Here is a 22,051-nt window from a genome sequence, read left to right on the forward strand (position 1 = left end):
CCTAATGATTTCTTCTAACGTCCAATTCCCTCGTAGGATCTTGAGCTTTGTGTCGGGGTTTGCGCAGCCTTCAATTATCCGGAGTCGAACTGCGTCCTCATTCGTAAAGGTGTTGAAATGGCAGCCTTGTACCAGGTTTTGCAACCGAATGATGAAAGTTGGCAATGGTTCGCCTGGTTCCTGCCGAGCTGTGTTGAAAACGATGCGATCATGATCCACCTCTGCTTGTGTGGAGAGACGGGAACATAGCTTCTCTTGGAGTCTTTCATAGATTTCTGTGTCTTCTTTGGAAAATGTTCTGATTGGGCATCGGCCCTCAGGACCCACCAAATGGAGGAGCAGCATTAGACATTTTCTCTCTCTTTGTTCACCATTGGCGTCCAGGAAGTCACCCAATGTTGCCAGCCATTGGTTCCGTTTGAGACACAGACTCCACATATCCGTTTGCACCCCTGGGGGTGGTACTTCAATGCAGGGATTGAACCGTTGTGCTACTTCTTCCCCCGCCATGAGAGGAGGATTCTGATAGATTATATTCGCAGGGCACGGGCTGTTCACTCATCTTCTCGTCTTCTTAGCTGATCCTCTTTAGTCGAGGCCTTCGGTCTGGTCATTCGCTGGGACGTTGATAATCTTTGCAACCATCACAGTATGTGCCAGTGAATCAAACTTAGATTTTGTGCGTTCTGAAGTGTCCACCACTCAGCTGCACTGTGCTAGACACGGGGCTCCTTTTCTTTTGAGTCGCATGCTAGTGGCAGGTGGTTACCGACTCTTCCGCGGTGATGCTGGGCACGTTTGACATCTTTGTTCGTTCGAGCATTCCCTGTACACTGGCGCAAGTCCTCCAGTCACTTCAGTGTATGTTGTGCTTGTTTCTGGGACTGTCCTTCACAGTCTTGCCCTCTTCTGAACCTCGTGCGGTTTTGTCCAGCAGCTCCTCTCCCTTTTACGTTCTTCGGTATGTGTTCATCATCATCTTTACCCGTTGCTTGTGTTTGCTTATGCTTGTTTGCTTCTTCTCTCCAGTGCTTGTTCATTTGTTTTCGCCAATGTTTGTTTGTTTGCTTTTGTCAATGCTTGTTTGCCTCTTTCTGCCAATGCTTGTTTATTTGCTTTTATCAATGCTTGTTTGCTCCTTCGCGCCAATGCTTGTTTATTTGTTTTCGCCAATGTTTGTTTGTTTGCTTTTGTCAATGCTTGTTTGCCTCTTTCTGCCAATGCTTGTTTATTTGCTTTTATCAATGCTTGTTTGCTCCTTCGCGCCAATGCTTGTTTATTTGTTTTCGCCAATGTTTGTTTGTTTGCTTTTGTCAATGCTTGTTTGCCTCTTTCTGCCAATGCGTGTTGAAATTCCTGGATGCCTGACTTCAAAATGGCCGCCCTACAATCACTAAGGGGTCTGTCTCGAAAGGTGCCTGACTCAAAGATGGCCGCCGCTATGGGAATCTTGTTTCCCACGAGATTTTCGATTTCTCCACTCATCCAGCTCCGTCTGCCACAACCGGCCCTTACCGACAGCCGGTTTCTCCCGCGATGACACCTTCCCCGGTCACCAGGCTACCAGCACGCCGGACCAGCAGGTAGGATCGGGGTGGGCTCCCGCAGCGCCTCACCAGGCTCCGCATTCACTCTGCGACTGCGTGCTAATACTCACGCATCGGGGGTGAGATTTTCCGACGTCGGAACTCACTCGGGCTTCAATTTTAACGCGCTCAGCAGCGCGTGGCAGCAGACCTTCGTGGGTGTGATGTCCTCCACTGTGAGGCACTTTTCTTTCACTCTGGGGCTTGGCAGAGTCGGAGTGGGCTCCCGACTTCTGCTCGTGCAGCACTCACCAGTTTTGCACGTTTCCCGCGTGAGTCGCGTTTCGGCGCGAACAGCGTCTCTTCTTCGAGCGGTTCAGCGCTCGGTGCTTCGGCTCCCTTGGGGCCCTCTCGACTGCTGGAGGGGTAGGGTCACCTGCTGCTAGCTTCTTTGTTCAAGCAGCAACTCCGTTTCACTTGGGCAGCGTTCTCTTCGCCTCGAGGCTGCCTGGGACAGGGCGCTCTTGTGATTGGTGAGTTTGCCTCATCCCACCCTCGTCGCCAGTTGTAGCATCGCGCTACAAATAATCATAGACACTCTTTATGCTTATCACTGGAGCTTTATTGTACACATCCAGTATCTTCCCTGTCCCTACTCTAACTGTCTTAGTTCCTGTCCCACGGCTCCTCCCGTTCCTGCTCCTCCCTTTAACTCCACCCCCCAACCACTAGACTGCATCACACAATCCTACAGCTCCTTCCCAGTGTTTCCCTCCTTTGACAAATAGTAGCAAAGTCCCATCAATGCTCCCCCCCCCCTCAGAAAGGAATGCAGGTGTGTAGTCTTCTGTGTCTTCAACACGCCTGTCCATCAGAGTTGTCAGACTGTAAACCAGGCCATCGAACACAGCAGAAAAAACCCAGATTGAGTAATTTGAAGAATAAACATTCTGCACTTTTTCATCATTGATTTCTAAGTTTGTAATAGGAACATAAAAAACAAAAAAGGGCTTTCACTTCAGTATTTGCAAGCCCCTTCATAATAGTAAAATGAAATGTGCAGCCCTGCATCTTGAAAGGTTTTTGAAAAGATGCATTAATCCATTGACTGCGGCACGAATTCCGCAGCGGTGCGGGTCAAATAATGAGTGGGCGTGGTTCGGACGGCCACCGGCGACGCATTGAACGGGTTAAATTGCGTTGCTGTGCATACAACGTAATGACTAGGGAAAATGTATTACGTGAATAAATCGCACACTCAGGCTGAAGAAAACGTTTTTCAAATTTCAAGTCATTCTGGTGCAACTGGATCAAAAGCAATATTTGTATTCTAAATGTATTTTTAAATCATTTGTTTTTAAGCAACATTTCTATCAAATTTAACACTGCTTTATGATTTTTTACATTTTAAATTATCAAACACTGTTACTCCCATTGTGTTCTACCTCTACACCCCTCTTTAATTTTTTCCTTCCTTTTCTCTTACCTCCTCACCATTTGCTGTTACACTAATATTTCACCTTTTTCCAGCCGTGAAATCTGTACACATTTGTACCATCCTACCACGCCTGAAAATTACCATTTCTGTATGTACGCTTCCTAATCTATCCATTATCTTAAATCTTTCTTTCTGCTTTTTCATTTGCGTTCCCATTTTGCTTGTACTTTCTCGGTAATTGTTTTTACACGTTTTGTCATTCAAACAATTAAAAAGGTATTTATAGTTGTAATTAAAATTGTACCTCATTAGTTATCACATACCAAGCAGAGGCATCTCCCATAAGCTATGACGAATTATTATTTGCACCAAATATTAAATGAAACACAGTATCTCTTGTTTCCAAAACGTATGTATTGTAATTGTTTAATTCTATTTTAAAAAGTTATGTTTCCCTTCCCTACCATACCTTCTTTCTCTCATAGGAAATGATGGATATCATGAAATCCATTTATGACATGATGGGCAAGTACACTTATCCAAGTATGCAAGACGAAGCCCCCCGGGAACATGTTGAAAACTTCTTTCAGGTGAGTTGTGCTCTCCATTTGTTACTGTCTACCTTTGCAGTCCAGACATTACTTTCTATCTTTGCCCCAGTTTATGGCAAGAAAGTAAGAGATTATAGTATCACACCATGGAGTGACAGGGTAAGGAATTGCTATTCATGTATGAAATATATGCACACAACAGCAAAAAATATACTAATATTAAGTATGCAAGCAAGAGTGAGTGCACTAGAGTTAATGGGTGAGTAATGGATTAGAACTTTTCGGCAATTTACATAAGCGGGTTATCTACAAATGGTACATTGCATAATGTATCATAGCTGTGTTAAACCTGACAGCCTTAGGGTGGTCTTCCCCCAACTTTTGCCTGCCTCCCTCCATTTCTAACCTCGTTTTTGCTGGTTTTAGGACTCTGTGCACATTACCCATGCTGATCAGTGCTTGTGCTCTCTCCCTTAAACATGATACCATTGGATTAATCCTCATTGGCATATTTAATTCACTTATAACACTCTAGTAAAGTGCACTACATGTGCACAGGGCCAGCAAATTAAATGTTAATAACGGGTGTGTAGTTATAGGTTTTTCTGCTTCTGAGGCCCTCATTTCTGAAAGCTTATCATAATTAATTATTGTTTGGCATTTTAAGGACCTGGATTAGCTCAAAATGTGTACTACATTCAAAGTTGTTTCCAATATGGGGCCCCAAAGAATGTTTTGCCCGGGTGTCCCCAAACCATCTTAGGAAACAGCCTCAGGGCTGGCTTTAGTGCTGTTGGCACCCGGTGCGGCAATGTTTGTTGGCATCTCCCTATCCATGGCGGAGGTGGTGGCCACCTCCATCATGGATTCCCTCACCATCACCTTTTGACTGTGCTCCTCAAGTCTCCATAACCCCTTTCTTTCACATGCATTTAATTCGTTATTAAACCACTCATACCAGTGTAGGGTGTCAGAGGACTTTGCACCATACAAATCACACAGAGACAATCAATCATATGTGTGTAAATCAGCATATAGGAAATGTTACATATCCCAGAGTACTACAAGGTGTATGAGTGACATGTTATCCATACTGGTAGGGGGTATAGTTAAAGAGTGCTTGGACTGGAGAAGCACAAACTCAGAATTGAAAAAGGAACACCATAGTTGGAGGTTCTATTTAATAAGAAGAATCGATTTATACCCAAATGAACCCGCCGTGCAACATTAATCTATGCTCTAATATATGCTTTGCAGTGTATGTGCAGTTCTTCGATGACAGTTAATAATTCACTGTCCTATATTAGGGCATTAATGTACAAACTGCAAGTAACAAAAGCATGTCTCTTAGAAAAGCAGTAACCCTCTGACTTATTTACATTATATTTACTTTGTGATCTGCATGGTACACGGTCTTTCCAGCAGGCATATTAATCCTCTGTGCTATTTTATGATCAGTCAAAACATCAACTAGACAAAACTCAAATTTCTCTCCAGGAAGAACATTAATCACCAGAGTTATCTTGGCATTTTTATTGTTGCCTAGAAATGGCTGGAGGCAAAAAACACATGCAGGTGCTTTTAAATCCAAACTAAACTTGCAAACACCAGGTTGCACTGCCCTACAGCTGGCCCTGCACTGCCTGATGACTCAGCAAACTGACTCACAATGACAGTGCAATTACTGATTTAACTTCAAACACACAACACTTAGCAGTAGGAATCAACAATTGCACTACCCTAGTTTATACACAAGAGTCAAAGCAAACCCTTATTTGCCACAGTTGCCCACCTCTTAGGTCCACTGCTAAAGAACCTTAGTTAAACAGATACAAACGAAGAACAGAGAGGCAACAATATACAGTGCAGTACATATATTAAGTAATTTTCAGGAGAATGTTCATCTATGTTCACACAAAAGAGAGAGTAATGATCCTTCAAGTGATTCTTCAATTTTTATTTCAATCTTCAAACATAATCTTGACAGAGATGACAGCCAACGCGTTTCGCCCAGATCGGGATTCCTCAGGGCAAAATGATTTTATGAGTATCAAAGGAACTTCAATATGATGTCACCATGAGGACAAACCTAATTCTTCGGTATTGAATTATAAGCTGTCTATGAGTAAAACGATCCACGCGTTTTCTATTCAGTGATGGATGCCAGTAAGCATTATACATGAACACGGCACTGATGCAGGAAAGACTTTTTCTTTACAAATCGATTTTTCTCCAATTCATATAGTGGTCAGGTCTGAACAGGTAATACATGGGTTTCCGGGTGGACACTATAATAGGTGTCACTGGATAAAATGAGTTAAGTCGCAAGGCTCGACACAGCCATCCAACACCCGGTTGAGAGCCTTCGTGAAGGTAGGTCGGATAAAGAAAACCGCGCGGTTACTCTCTCTTTTGTGTGAACATAGATGAACATTCTCCTGAAAATTACTTAATATATGTACTGCACTGTATATTGTTGCCTCTCTGTTCTTCGTTTGTATCCAATTACTGATTTAACCCCTTCTCTACTAGCCCTTTCCCTCATCCATGCCAAGCCTTTTTTGAGCTATTTGGGGTAGTTTGTGCTTAGGCCCCCCCTAAATTTATGTCCACATAAGATACCTACACCAAATGTGCGTCCTTTTTATCCACTATCCTGAGAATTCTAAAAGTACCCAGGGTATGTGGAGTGCCCTGGAGGGGACCAAGACATTAACCAAAATAAAACAGAAGTTTGATTTTTTGGGGAATGATGGGAAAAAAGTGCTGCAGAAGAAAGCATCGTTATTTTTCCCTGCTAATGGTCTCCACAAAGATTTTTGCTTTGCTAAAATCACCATCTTCCCAGCTTTTAGAAACAGGCAGACCTTTGTCACAAAATCAACATTTTCTTTTTTTTTTAAATATATTTTATTATTTCCATACTTTGCACATTGTACACTTATACATTTCATATTCATCACCTGTAAAGAAAAAAAAATCAGCAAAAATAACTCATTCTATTATATATATATACAGTACATCTTTTAACTCTTCATTACCATGAAAATCTTAATCTTACTGCGAACCAATATTCTCTTTCCATCTAATTATAGGTTCCCAAATTCTTAATCCTCTCATTTTACCGCTTATCCCTTTCCGGGCATAAATAGATTTTTCCAAATTATAAGCCGCTAATAAATTAGCCAACCAGTTTTGCATGATAGGTGGATTTTTATCAAGCCATGCTCTAGCTATAGTCAGTCTATAGACTGCGGCAGCCACAAAAATAAATCCTCTCTGTGCAGTTCCCCAATCATGATCTATCCCCAACAATAATAATGAGGGGGTGAGGTTTATTTGTAAATCCAGTGATCTATTTAAAAAACGTTCTATATTTCCAATCAAGGTATACAGTTGTGGACAGGTGACAAAGACATGAACTATATCTGCCTCGAGGAAGTTGCACCTCGGGCAAGTGATACCAGTAGTGCCTCCCCATTTAGCTATTCTCGCTGGGGTAAAATATAAGAAGTACAAAGTTTTGTAATGCTGGGATTGAAGGGGTGCCAAACACAATACCGTACGAGCAAGATCAAGTGACTCTTGAAATATTTCATTTGGAATGCTCAATTTAGCTACCCATTTGTTAAAAAAAAATTCCATATCATCTACTTTCCCTTTCACCAAGCATGCATACAAACTCCTAATTGTACAGTCTGCAGAAACTTGTATTTTCTCCAGAATTTCGTTACTTTGATAGCCTGCAGGTCCTCCTTGTTTATTACACAAAAAACTCCTAATCTGGAGGTATTTAAAAAAAGACCTCCTGTCAATATTGTATTTCATCATAAGGTCTGTAAACTGTACCATCTCTTCCGTACCTCTCAGATCCCCAATCTGTACAATTCCTCGTTCAGCCCAACTAGCCATTGTACTATCCGCAAAAATTGCCGCAGGAAATGACCTATTCTTATATAGCCTAGTGTATCTATTAAATCTACCAAGGCCTGTCTTTTTTAAAAAAGCATTCCAAATTTTAACTGCCGCATTAGGTGTTTTAAATCTGGACCTTTTGTAAGACCCATACTCCGTACATTTTAAGAAGCAATTTGCTGCTTCCTCACCTAGGACAGCCGCATAAATTTCTGTAGACATACTTGTAACTTGTTGCACATTACCACCACCCCCAATTAACCCCTGCATATATTGCAGGGCCGCCGCAAAATAATACATCCTAAAATCAGGCACTCCCCAACCCCCTTTCTCTCTCGGTAGAGCCATTAATCTATAGGCCCTTCTGGTCTTACCCTGTGCCCATATAAATCTGTTTAGAATGATTTCTAATGAGTTGAACCATTTATTTTCGAAAAAAAGGGGGATAGCTCTGAATAAATAGAGGAACTTGGGGAGAATTAACATTTTGATAACATTGGTAGTTCCTACCAAGGACAAATGCAGATTATTAAGCCTTTCCAGATCATTTTTAACCTTTGATAGTAGGGGGGCAATATTATTTCCCACCACATTATCCAAATCTGATGAAATAGCCACCCCTAGATAAACTGCTGAGGTAACCACACGCGGGTCATTACAACTAGAATATGCATTCTCTACAATCTGCGTCTTTGCTTTGTTAAGACTATATCCGGAAATTTGCCCAAATAGCTCAGCTTCGCGTTCGACTTCAGTAATTGACATATGAGGATCGGGAGTAAGTATTGCCACGTCATCAGCGTAGGCCAGTGATTTAACCACACATCCATTCACCCTAACTGGAGGGATCAGAGGGTTACCTTCAAGTCTATGGAGCAGTGGTTCTAAATAAAGTGCAAACAACAGTGGGGATGAGGGGCACCCCTGTCTCGTCCCCCTACCAATTTTAACATCTGCCGAATACCCTCTGTTAACTCTAATTTTGGCTATAGGGTCCTTATACAGCGCCTGTATAGCCCTGATAAAACCTTCTCCTATCCCAGACCACTTCATAGTTTGCCATAAGTACTCCCAAGAGACCCTATCAAATGCCTTCTCGGCGTCTAAGAAAAGCGCTGCCATAGGGTCTCCCAGGTTACCTGCCGCATCGAACATAGTTAGAACCGTCCTAGTATGCTGCGTTGTCCCTTTGCCGGGGATAAATCAACATTTTCTAAACAGTTTGGCATTTTACTTGGAAGTAGGCCATTTTTCCTAATTTTTATGCTTTCAACCTCCTTCTAGTTAGTGGTAAAAATGAGTAAAAAACCAATATTGGATCCTGTACAGCTATACATTTGAGAAAATTAGATAGCATGTTGAATTCAGCAAGGGGTCATTTCTGTACATCCTTCAAGGTTTTCTTATAGAAATTAACAGTTAAAATAAAAAATGAAAAAATATTGACATTGAGTTGAATAAAAAAGCATTTGTGTCTATGTTTTCACCTGTTATTTCTTCTAAGATGGCAGATTTGTTAAAGCAATATATTGTTACATCTGCAGGACCCTCTGGTTGCAGGGAAATATAGGACTTGTAGGTTCACCAAGAACTATAGGTACCCCGAGCTAATAACTGAGCTGCACCTTGCAGTTGTTTTTCCTTGTGTACTGGGTACACAGCAATTCATTTGGTAAAATATAAAAAGTAAAAAATAGGGATAAAGGAAACCAAATGCATTTCCAAAATGAGTTTAGAAGCAGTGGTTATTTGCACATCTCCAAATTTTTGGGTACCCATGCTAGCAATTGAAATAGACAGCATTTTTCAAAATGACCTCTTTTTTACATACTGTCTTACATTTGTAAGGTAGAAATGCATAGAAAGTCAATTGGTAATAACTCTTGTTCTATTATTCTGTGTTTCCCGAAGTCTTCTGATAAAAATGGTACCTCACTTGTGAAGGTAGGCATAGTGCCCCCAGCAGAAACCGGCCCAAAACGCAACGTGGACACATCACATGTTTCTAGTGAAATCTGCCCCTTTTTTCAATGTGCCTAGCTGTGGATTTTGAACGCTAGCCGAGCGGGCACCTAGAGAAACCTACTAACCTGTACTTTATTTTAAACTAGACACCCGGGGGAATCCAGGATGGGGTGACTGTGTGGCTCTCATCAGGTTCTGTTACTCAGATTCCCTTGCAAACTTCAAACTTTGTAAAAAAAAAAAAACATTTTCCTTATATTTCTGTGATGGAAAGTTCTGGAGTCTGCGGAGAGCCACAAACTTCCACCTACCCAGCATTCCCCCAAGTCTTCAGATAAAAATGGTACCTCCCTTGTTTGCTTAGGCCTAGTGCCCGCTGCAGGAAACTGCCCAAAATGCAACTTGGGCACATCACATTTTTCCTTTGAAAACTGACCTCTTTTTTGCAATGTGCCTAGCTGTAGATTTTGGACCCTAGCTCAGGCGGCACCTAGAGACACCTAGCAAACCTGTCCATTTTTTAAAACCAGATACCCAGGGGAATTCAGGATCGGGTGACATGTATGGCTTTCACCAGGTTCTGTTACCCAGAATTCAAACTTCAAACTTTGTCAAACAAAAACAAATTTTCATCACAGTTCTGTGATGGAAAGTTCTGGAATCCTCACTTGTGTGGATAATCCTACTGTCCCTGACTGGAAAGGGTACAAAACGCAATGTTGACACATACATTTTTTCAGTAAAAACTGTCCCTTTTTTGCAATGTGCATATCTGTGGATTTTGGGCCCTGGCTCAGCCAGCACCTAGGAAAACTTAGCAAACCTGTGCATTTTTTAAAACTAGAATCCAGGATGGGGTGGTTCTCCCTAGGTTCTGTTACCCAGAATCCCTTGCAAACCTCAAACTTTGCCAAAAAACATATTTATCCTCACATTTCTGTGATGGAAAGCTCTGGAATCTGTGGGGAGCCACAAACTTCCAGCCACACAGAATTTCCCCAAGTGACCGCCTTGCAAAACCAGGTTGTTTTGTTATGCCTCCACAATAAGTTTTGGGCCCTTCCCTGTTTCGGGCACTTGGCCCACCCACACAAGTGAGGTAGCATTTTTATCGAGAGGTCTTTAGAGATTGTGGAGTGTGAAGGACAGTAGCAGGAGCTTTCTGTTGCTTATTACTAGCGCGTTTTTTAAAGGATTACACTGTATTGCGATTAACAGCAATTTTAATAATATTGTGTGCTCGTATTTTTTAGCTTTAGTTTACCCGCTCTATATTGCATATAGCACTTTACTGCCCACGGTAATCCCCCCGGTGCCGCTGGCGTCTTGAGAGCCTGTTTCATCTGGCTCCCCGCAGTCCCAGTCTGGCGAGGTCCGTCCGTGCGAGCGGAGCCGCCATTGTTGGCTGGTAGCGGTCTAGTCTTTTCCCCAGGCCCTGGCCCAATCAGATAAAAACAGATGCTGACGCGACCGCGCAGCATTAGAGATTGTGGAGTGTGAAGGACAGTTGCAGGAGCTTTCTGTTGCTTATTACTAGCGTGTTTTTTAAAGGATTACACTGTATTGCGATTAACAGCAATTTTTATAATATTGTGTGCTCGTATTTTTTAGCTTTTAGTTTACCCGCTCTATATTGCACATAGCACTTTTCTGCCCACGGTAATCCCCCCGGTGCTGCTGGCGTCTTGAGAGCCTGTTTCATCTGGCTCCCCGCAGTCCCAGTCTGGCGAGGTCCGTCCCTGCGAGCGGAGCCGCCATTGTTGCCTGGTAGCGGTCTAGTCTTTTCCCCAGGCCCTGGCCCAATCAGATAAAAACAGATGCTGACGCGAGCGCGCAGCGGACGCACGCAGCGGGCACGACAGTGGCGCGCCGGAGTCGTGCCTGAGTCCTGCCCGTCTGCGCTCGTCCGCGCTAGGGCAGCGCTCAGCGCCAGCCATGCTGCCGCTCCGGTAGTGGTTGGTAGGAACTCTGGTAATGCTGCCTGTAGGTCTATCCAGTATTCTTCGGCGGAACTCCGACGCATTGAATTAGAGAGTCAGACCAAGGGTGGGATTTGTTTGGCGGACTCTGCTCGCCCCCTGTCCGAGTTTCTGAAACAGGGTACAATTCCGTGTGGCTTACTAAATGTAAGATCATTGGGGAAGCACAAGATAGAAATTCAATTGGTACTTGAGTCCCATGACCTGGATATTCTGTTTATGACAGAGACCTGGACTCTCCCTGAGTGTAAGATCGACCTTGGCCTTGCATGCCCCCCTAACTACAAAATTCTTCATAAACCTAGAACGAGTGGTAGGGGTGGTGGGGTAGGTCTAATTTATAAGGACTCGCTCAAGCTTGCCTATTTAGATATTGATGAAGTGCTGGGTTTTGAGTGCCTGGGTTTCTCGATTACTAACTTGCAGGGTCAGACCGTAACAGGCATTATTTGCTATAGACCGCCGGGGGCCCTCAACCAGCAACAACAGCAGGCGTTGCTGGAGATGTTGACGAACATGAGCACTACCCATTGGAGATTATTGGTCCTTGGTGACTTTAATCTGTGGTATAATGGTAAATTGGACTCCGCTTTTTTTAACATCATTAACTCCTGTGAGGATTTGGGCCTGGTTCAATGGGTATTGGAGGCTACTCACACGGATGGCCACACACTTGATCTTATTCTGTCAGAGGTAGATCTTCTCTCTGTGGGAGAGATTCTCCCTATGGACTGGACTGATCATTTTTTGAAGGGCTCTAAGCAGTTGTTTCAGGGACAGGACTTCTCCCCGGAGGTGCATGTGGAGGGAAATTACTCAGCCCTCTGTGGAGAAATTATAGCCGTCCTGGATAGTTTAGCCCCTCTGAAAAAGCACTATAACAGGGGTAGACCATCAGCCCCGTGGTTTAATGACAACCTTAAGCACCTTAAGAGCGAGTGTAAGCACGCAGAGAGGGTGTGGAGGCACCACTATGAGGCCGTAGATAGAGCTTCTTGGAGAACGAAGCTGTCTATTTATAGGAAAGCGATTAAATCTGCGAACGCAGATTTTTATGCGAACCAGATACTGAATGCCCCTAATAGTACAAGGAGCATTTTCAATATCCTCAATAAACTGACTAACCCTGACTGTGTTAAAAACATAATCCCTCCCACTCAGGCACTTTGTGATGATTTGGCGGGTTTTTTTCAGGAGAAAGTCAATAAAATTATTGAGGAATTAGAGAGTACCATAGGGTGTAAGGAAGAAGGAAGGGTGCCTAATTTAGAAGTGGGTGACCAGGTAGCAGTCAACCAAACGGACATTGTAACCAGTGCCGAGAGAGGCAAGGACTTTCAGTTAGATGTTTTTCCATCGCTCGATATGAAAGAGTTCCGTAGCCTTGCAATGGCTATATCCTCGGGCTCCTTATTGGATTCATTACCTTGCAAAATATGGAAAGCATTCGAGGACGAGTTGTTCCCCTCTCTTCTTCGGATCTGTAACCGGTCCTTTAGTGAAGGACAGGTCCCTATACAATGGAAACAAGCTCTGGTAACGCCATTGCTGAAAAAGCCCTCCCTGGACCCTGAATGTGCCATGAACTATAGGCCTATCTCTCAGTTGCCCTTTCCCGCTAAAATTATGGAGCGAGCTGTGAGTCATACCCTCACCAACTACTTGGAACATCATAAGCTGTTGGAGGATGTCCAATTCGGCTTTCGGCCTGCTCATGGCACAGAAACGGCCCTGGTGACGGTAATGGATGATCTTCGGATGCGTGCAGACAAAGGGCAGGCAGCGGTACTTGTACTGCCGCATTCGATACGGTAAATCATCTCACCTTGCTAGATAGACTGCATGAACTGGGAGTCACGGGTTGTGCTTTGAAATGGCTTGGGTCATTTTTGATGGGTAGACAGCAAGTGGTATCTCTTCCTCCGTTTCAGTCGGCATTCTCCATTGTCTCGCATGGAGTGCCTCAAGGCTTGGCTATCAGCCCTATTCTCTTTAACGCTTACATGAAACCCTTGATCGCGGTAATTAAACAATATAACATCAACATTATTAACTATGGTGATGATACTCAGAAGATTCTCTCCCTGGAGGGAGAGAATTCAACTTCGATCGAGGAGTTTCATAGTTGCCTGCGTGATACGGCTGTGTGGCTGAGGGAAAATTCGCTGCAATATAACGCCTCGAAAACGGAGGTGCTGTTCTGCTCGACGCAAAAGATCCCTCCGACGTTGCCCTCCAATTTCTGGCCATCGGAGACTCCCAATGCGGTCCGGCCTGTACAGACCGTGCGCAATTTGGGGGTGATAGTTGATGACAAGTTAACCATGGAGGTGCAAGTGACTAAAACCGTGGGTTGCTGTCTGTCCATCATCAGATCCTTGCGCAAGATTCTCCATCTGCTCCCCCCCCGACGCATGTAAGCTAATTACTCAGAGCACGATCCTCAGTAGGCTCGAATATTGCAATGCCCTCCTGCTCGAGTCTCCTAGAACTCTTGTGGATAGGTTGCAAAGAGTCCAGTCTTCAGCGGCGAAACTTGCGCTTGGTTGGCCTAGGAGATCTTCATCTTCGCGGGCTCTTGCTGAGCTTCACTGGCTGCCAGGGAAGCAGCGTATTCAGTTTAAGTCACTCTGTATATTGTTTAAATCCTTGCATGGAGCTGGCCCGGTTCCCCTGCAGAACAAGTTTGACTGGTATGTTCCTACCAGACTGTTGCGTTCGGCTGAAGCAAAGCTGGTGAGGGTACCAAGATTTAAGAAGGTCAGAGCTGGTGGTAGGTCCTTCGAAGTTGCAGCAGCCAAGTTGTGGAATACCCTTCCGCTGGAACTCAGGCAAATCAGTGAACTCCTCCAGTTCAGGAGGAGGTTGAAAACATGGCTATTTCCCACACTATAGCCTAGTCTCAGCAGTTGTGTCCTGTGGAATTGTCATTTCTGATCCCTCGGAATCACCGTCCCACCCTTTCTCTAGCGCCAGGATGCCTGTCAGGTGATTGCGCGCTCTATAAATTTCAATAGATAAATAAAATAAATAAATAAACGCTGGGTGATAGGAAATTTGTGCAAGCCCATTGGTCCCACAACTTTCCCATACAGAAACGTGAGGAACATATGATTTTTTTTAAGCTAAATTTGAGATTTGCAGGGGATTCTGGGTAAGAAAACATTGGGGATCCACGCACTCCACACCACCCTGGACTCCCCTGGATGTCTAGTTTTCAGCAATGTCTGGGTTGGAGAGGTTTCCCTAGATGGCCGCCGAGCCCTGGACTAAAACACTTCGGCGTGGGATCAGCATGCTGGCACAAATATTCTACCACTCAACGCCACTCAGCCCATACCCAAAAGGCCCCTCCCCCTCCCTGGTGTCTAGTGGTGGATGCCCGCTTGGGGATCACCCTCCTGCGGCAATCACCAAGAAGGGATCCACTAGTGATACCTTTCCCATCTGCCTAGGTGCTTGGGGGACCGAGATAGCCCTGCGAGCATGTAGACAGTGAAAGTGAAATGAGTTGATTGACCCATTTCACTTTCACTTTCAGTGTAATGAAGTTGGCACGCCATGCGCACCAATCTTCACTACACTGGAAAGAAATGCCTAGGGAGGTTGGGGAAGCTCTTCTCCTGCTCCTGAGGCTCAAAACATAAAAGAAAATCCCTCTGCTGTAAACAGCAGAGGAATTTGGTGGTTGTGTGCAGAGGACAGAATGGTTCCGTCCTCGGCACACAAGCCCTGTGGCGTGGAACAGAACCATTCCATCCTGCTCACTCAATGGGTTATGAGGAGCTGATCTGTATAAAATGCCATGACAGAGCTAAGAGATAAGAGTGGAGAGCTTGCAACGGGGCTACAGTGGAACAGCCGGCAAAGAAAAATGATGAAAACTGGGCTTTCATAGCCAGAGAGATCGAGCAGGAGAAATGGAGAGACAGAGAGGCAAACAGAGAGTGAGGGAGTGTAGGAAGCTAGCTCTCTACATAGAGTCCTACAACAAAGTACACTGTGCAGAGTCCAGTGGGTCCCCAATTGGTTTATAGAGGCTAAAGTAGATAATACTGATGCCCTCTTTTGTGGTAGTGTGGGAAAGCAGTTAGGCTTATCAGAGGGTAGTGCTAAGCGTTTGTTGTACTCACAGAGACAATAAATGAGACACACACTCAAAGAATAAATTTGAGACCAATTTTGAAAATAAATAACACTCATTTGTATATATATTTTCAAGTTTAAGAACATATTTCAAGGTAAGCACAGTTTTTGATAAAAATATGCGCAGGTAAGTAAAGCATTTCAACTTGTGCGCTTTTTCTCACAATACACTTCTACAGGAGGAAAAGTCAGAGATAAATATAAGGTAGGTACAATCAGTTTCAGAGGTTCATCCTCTAAAACCGGAATAGTAGTGGGACAAGGTTCAAAGTTCTACCAGCAGTTCTTCAAAAACTGCCCGGGTTCTAGCGGGAGCAGGGTGCTGGTGAGGCTGGTAGCTGGAGTGCTACAGAAGAGGGAGGCTATCCGAATGAGGCTGCACAGTGGGACGTGTGGGCTAGCCCAACAAGGGCTCAGGTCACAAGGGGTCTTGAAGCATGAGGACACAGCCGGTTCATTGGAACTTGGGCCTGAGAGCTCGGGAGCAGATATGTTTGATGCACCTCACAGTCAGGGACAAACAGCTGGATGAGGAGAATTAAAGGCAGCTGGGCCACTCTCGTAGTGGGTTTCAGTGAGGTAGAAGTCCCTTGACAGCTGCTTGGTCCTGGTGCAGTGAAAGTCCAGACTGGACCCTCGTTGTTGGTATTTGATGCAGGGCGTCCGGTACCCCGGGGCTTGGTACTGCATGGCTCTGATGGGTCCTGGTTTCTTCACACTCAGTGGGGAGACAGATTTCGACTTCCAGAGCACGAGAACCTTCTCCTGGTTGTCTGTGGCGTCGGTCGGGCCGGGGAGATGTTAGGCAGTGGGCCCGACGCTGCTTGTCAGTGCCTGCGGACTGCAGAGGAGTAGCTCCTCTACTCTACAGGAGACTTTTGGTGCTGGTTGAAGTGCTGGCAGGCCTTGGTCATGCTCAAGCATGCAGGATAAGTCATTCTGTCTCGATTGTTGAGAGAGGGCTGAGGACGGCAGGGGTTCACATCAAAGTCCAAAGTTCTGCTACAATTCTCGCCAGGCATTGACTCTCCTTCTGTTGCTCCGTCAAATCTGAGTTCCTGGTTTCAGGGGTGCCCCTAAATACTCAATTTAGTGGTGTTTTCTGGGGAGGTAGCCAATGAGCTACCTACCTTAGGGTGTCTACACCCAGTAGCGGCTGCTGTACAGGCAGAGTGGAGAGTCGGGGCGATGACAGATAACAAGGAGGTGGGGGAGGGAGGGAAACAGACAACAAGGAAACAGTTAAACAAAATAGGGAAAAAGAACTTACCAGCCACCCACCACTCTTTTCCATGTCCTCGCTGCAGTGTCAGGATTGGCCTGAGCACTGTCAATTTGATCAAAACCCAGCAGATTACTTTTCACAAGCGCCGCTACATCATCACAGTTCAACATCCAAGACAGCTGAAGAACATCTCAACTTTATAGTGAAATTCATCACACCAGCAGCTCTGTTGGTGGGATAAATCATTCCTGCCACCAATGCAGATAAAAACATGACCATAATCAAAGAACGTATTACTACGCAATAATGGAGAAGAAGTATTCAGACCGTTGCCAATGATGTTGTAATCCAAAAGTTCAAAAATGTGCATGATGAGTTGACTTGATGAAATCTTTGCAAAGTGGGGTAATCCAAAAATCCTCAAATCTGACAATGGTCTGTCTTTTAACATCAAAGAGTTCAAAGACGTTCTTGTCCGGCTCAACGTCAAACACCAAAAGAATACACCCCTCTGGCCCCAATTCATTGATGTAGTTGAATGATTCCTGGGCACCCTCAATAGTGTGATTCAATGAGCGTCAATGGAAGAAGTCATTCCTCACTTCACAACTGGTGAGAGTCCTGCCATCTTGCTATTTGGGAGACCCTTCAGAACAAAACCACCGCAATGGACCCCCGGATCGATCAGTGAATGCTGACAAGTTTCAAAACACCTACTCAACTCGGAAAAGGAAAAGGAAAAACATATGCTGATCAGCTTCGCCCTGCCCAGGAGACAGTCTTTGACAAAGGAGACTGGGTACTGGTTACACAGAGGCTCCTTTTGCCATTGATCCTTTACAGGCTGTGGGGTACAAGGGACAAATGGTGACAGTACATCGTCCCGGACAATCCATCACTTGGGACATATCACACTTTGAAAACCTACCACAACAATTGTCAAGTCCTGAAACCACACGTGAAGTGACCCTGCCAGCAGGTCTGGCTCAAGTGCTGGTTAATCCAGAAAATGTGATCATTGTGATGTCTGCACCATTTAATTTAACAAATGAATTTGAATGAATGAATTTAAAACATTTGTAAAGCGCAGCGTTCACCCTACGGTTTCTTGGCGCTATAGAAGTAGGTCCAGCAACTGAGGGCGGAGAGAAAGGAGGGACAAGTTACAAGGAGAAGGCCTGTTTAAACAAAAAAGTTTTTAGATCTTTGTGGAAGGAGGAATAGTGTGTAGCAAATCGTAGGTGGTCGGGGAGGGAGTTCCAAAAGGTGGGAGCCAAAGTTGAGAAATTGGCTCCTCCCCACTTTTTACGTTTGAAACGTGGGATTTGCAGGAGGGATTTAGAAGAAGAACAAAGGGGGATATGTTGCATATTGATGTTATACGCACTTGGACCCTTGTGGTTCTGGGTGGACTCTGAACAGGAACTACGTAATATGTGGGGAGGTGTTAGAGTGTGGTTAATGTGATGTATGAAATAATGTAGTTTGTGTGAGCGTATGCTGAGGAATAAAGTAACGCTTAACCGCAGATCCTGTGTGGCATAATTCATCTGCATGCTCCAGGGCTGGGGAAGACACTACACACTTCATTTCCAAGTACTATTTGCTGCATCATGCTTCACATATTTGCAGAACTAGGACTACTAGGTGTGCTATTCTCAGAAAAGAGGTGCAGCTCTGCATACAAATTGGTATTTGTTTCCCAAACTATGACTCTTTTACAAGCTAAACAACAGAAAGTTCATGCACGGTGTAACCCAAGTAACACCACAATGTAGTAAGAGCAACAAAGTAGGTGCTTTCCAATTTAAATAAACACGTTTAAAATACAATAATATTATGCTTGGCAAATATGCATGTGTGTATGATGCTTAGCCCAGAGGGAAACATTTTTAGGGTTGCTAACAATATTGACCATGGACGACAAATCTGTAAGAAATTTGGAAACAACAGCTCGTCCCCCTACAACATCGTGTAGAGATTTGTTCAATATGGGAGCAAAAGGAATAGGAAGAGTCCAAGAACTTGAAAACCTTATTCTACGCCCCTTATGATCATTTCCTCTTCACCCCAGCATAACGTTCTGAACAGATTTAGGCCACACTTTCTATTAAGACAGAGATTGATTCAGAATATTTCCATTTTTAGGAAGAGTGTTGTTTTGGAGGAATTCAAAAGAAAATGGGAATGTATGTTCAAGTTGTAAATTGGTATAGTAAGCCCAATTTCCGACTACGAATACATATCTGATTGGTTGAAAATCTGGACAGGTCACAGTTGATTAACAACTAAATTTTAGTTGAGTACTAAAACTTTTAAACGTTTGCTCTGCCTAACACTACATTTCCCAGAAATTAGCAGATACCAAATCACATTTTGCAAAATCATTTCCTGGTAACAAATTAAGGCGAAGAGCGTGTCGGGCCAAAGGGAATGCATGCCAACACTTGGGTGAGCAAATGGGTACCTCAGAGGTGTAGTAAACATGCTTAAACAAAAATAAGTATAATGAAGGCTTTGTGGCTTTCTAAAATCCTGTTTATTAACCTAAATACATTAAACCAACCTGTGAAGTTCCTTAACTGTCACCGGCAAACCGGTTTGTGAACCTTTCTAAAGTAATAAAATAATAATAATGCAGGCCTCTGTAGTCTTTTGTTGAGGTCAGAAAAGCATCTAGTTCCTAAAGGGTATAATCAAAAGCTATGTCCTGCTTATTCTAGGGCCCATAGTTTTGGAAACCCCGTACAGCCAAAGTTCACACAGTGTATCCAGAGCTCACTGGACATTGTCGAAAGAAAAGGCCACTTCAGACATGGGACATGCGTGTAGGGTGTGGACTTTGGTTGCAGGCCGAGTTCTGTGAGAACTGGAGGATAAGGGACTCGGAGTTGAGTATGATAAAAAAAGACTCAGCCAGTCCCAAGCCATCTGGGCATAAATTAAGACCATTCCCTGTCGTGTCTGTGCCTATGGTGACTGTGGGACCAGGAGGATAGTTCAGTCTATAAACAGCCCTGTGTGCTCTGAGCTCAGTGAACTGGGTGCTCAATAAAGGCAAATGCCATTCCATGAAGCCATAGCTTGTAATGGTGTAACCGAAGGCTATGCCCTAAATGCCTTGGGTGCCAAGAGCTTGGGTGCAGAGCATGGTCAAAGTTCACTGTTTGCACCCAGCACCATGTGAAAATATGACCAGGGGTCAAGGTATATTAAAATAACTTACTGGAACTCCTTTGTACAGGGAGGTAATGGTTGTATTGTTGTGATAATATTACTAAATACCACTGATGTTTCTCAATTACGATGAGCTGTGCATCCCAACTCCCCCGATGCACTAACCATCAACTGCAACATAATTTTGGAGAAAGAGCATCATTAACCCCTTCCATGCTCATGACAAGGTCAACTCGTCATGGGTTTTACCTGCGCTGTGCGTTTGACGAGTTGACCTTGTCATGAAACCATAGTATTCATAAATCATCAGCGCAGGAGGGGAAAACCCCCTAGCAGCCAAGGTGTTAATAACATTACTGGTGATATTGCATTACCCTATACATCATGAAAGCTCTCTGTAATTGTTTATTTCCATATATGTTCACTGAAAGGGGAAAAACAGATCGTGTTTCAATAAGTAACACATTTGAGGTCTTCTGTGGTCTTGAACAGTTGGAGACTCCAAGTCCAAAACCAGCTATTAAAAGTGTCATCGGGGTCTGAATTTATTATTAATCTACTGTACACTTTTTTATAAGACACATGGGCCCCTATTTAGCCATAAATACCAGCTCCATCGAGGCTGCACTGTAAAAAAGGGAAAGCTTGGTCTAGATTTTATGTCTGATCTCAAGTCCCCTGAGAGTACTCTACTCAACCTTAAAAATGTATGTGTCCTCCTTTACATAAAACCTCTATAGTAAGGTAAATTACCGTAAATTGCAAAGTAAGCTATATAGATGGCACTCCCACCTTATTTTTTCATGGTCTACTTTCTAAGACATAACTCTTCTGATCAGTCAGATGGCACTGTTGTCTAGTTCAACTCCTTGAGCAATACCCTAATCTTCAGAAATGCCTACTTAAACCAACATATATGTATAATGGACCCTCTCACAATTAACCTTGGCTGGTTGGAAAAATGTAAGATGAAAGGGTGAATTTTCAAAATGCTAGAGAAACTAAATGGACTCTAGACTTCTATTGCATTGAGATGACGTATCAATATTGTAGTAGTATATTTACTCTTGAAGGACCTAATTAGCAAAGCTAACGCACATGAATGCTCAAAAACTCTTAGGCTTGAAGGGATTCACATATCACCTGCAGGCGGCTTCCTACCATGGGAGGTCATTGTTAATGTCCTTAGTAATGTGATTTGTATGTCATCATTGATGTAATTTGTGGCATCAAGTCATAATCAGGGCAAGGGGGGGGTGTTACTGCTGGTTGGTGTACTAGCTATGTCAGTTTTCTTGTATGTGAGTTTAGATCAAACTTTCAAAAGCATGTTTTCCTTTTTCCAGAAAATGGACAGAAATAAAGATGGTGTAGTAACAATTGAAGAATTCATTGAATCTTGTCAGAAGGTAAGGAGAGGAAGCCACTCACACTATTTAAATATTAATTCATGTTTTGATCCATTTGATGACTGTTAATTGCATTTATTAAAATGGCAATCAATATCCAGCCCCATCACTAATTGTGTGCTTTTATGTAGGATTGTTTGTCAATAGCATCATGTTTAGACCTAGATTCAGTTCAGTTGATATGGCTAGACCAGAAGATAACTTAAGAAAAATATCATCTTAAGAACTTTAGTGATAATATAGCCTTAGAACCTGACCCAGCGGACTCTACCAGCCATTAAAGGCCTGCTCCAGCGTTAAAGGCCCAAGCCGAAGGCGAGGGCCTTCAACAACTTTTTAGCAGGCCTTTAACGGCCGATAGAGCCCGCTAACAAGGCTCTAAGGCGATTAGAACATTCCTCCCCTATAGGGCACAATGTTCTAATTACTAAAAACAAAGGCTTCTCGGAGCAGCAGCTGTGACCAAAACAACATTGGAATGTTGCTCTGCGGGCTTCTTCCGGCCCGTAGAAGCCCGGAGCACTCCATTGTATTCAATGGAATGCTCTAAATTCCAGTGTTCTAATATCTGTTAATTTCAACACAGCAGTCAGGAAGCACAATCTGTATTGCAAAATATTATATTAAAACCCAATAAGCACTTAGGTTAGTCATAGTTAGACGTGGATATTAAGTTTACTGAACACTGAAAATATCTAAGAATCACCTACTCATATTTCA

General features: G+C 43.7%; 1 protein-coding gene across 2 annotated transcripts in view; it reads left to right on the forward strand.

The window, feature by feature from the left end:
- KCNIP2 (potassium voltage-gated channel interacting protein 2) overlaps positions 1-22,051 on the forward strand; it is a 285,947-nt gene that overhangs the window by 259,284 nt on the left and 4,612 nt on the right. For both annotated transcript variants that reach the window (XM_086922655.1, XM_086922656.1), the window contains exons 6-7: positions 3,450-3,554; positions 21,269-21,331. In XM_086922655.1, the coding sequence (XP_086778781.1) occupies positions 3,450-3,554; positions 21,269-21,331 (168 nt within the window). The remainder of the gene's footprint in view (positions 1-3,449; positions 3,555-21,268; positions 21,332-22,051) is intronic.

Source organism: Lissotriton vulgaris, chromosome 5 (assembly GCF_964263255.1).
Source record: "Lissotriton vulgaris chromosome 5, aLisVul1.2, whole genome shotgun sequence".
In the NCBI taxonomy this organism is placed as follows: Eukaryota; Metazoa; Chordata; class Amphibia; order Caudata; family Salamandridae; genus Lissotriton; species Lissotriton vulgaris.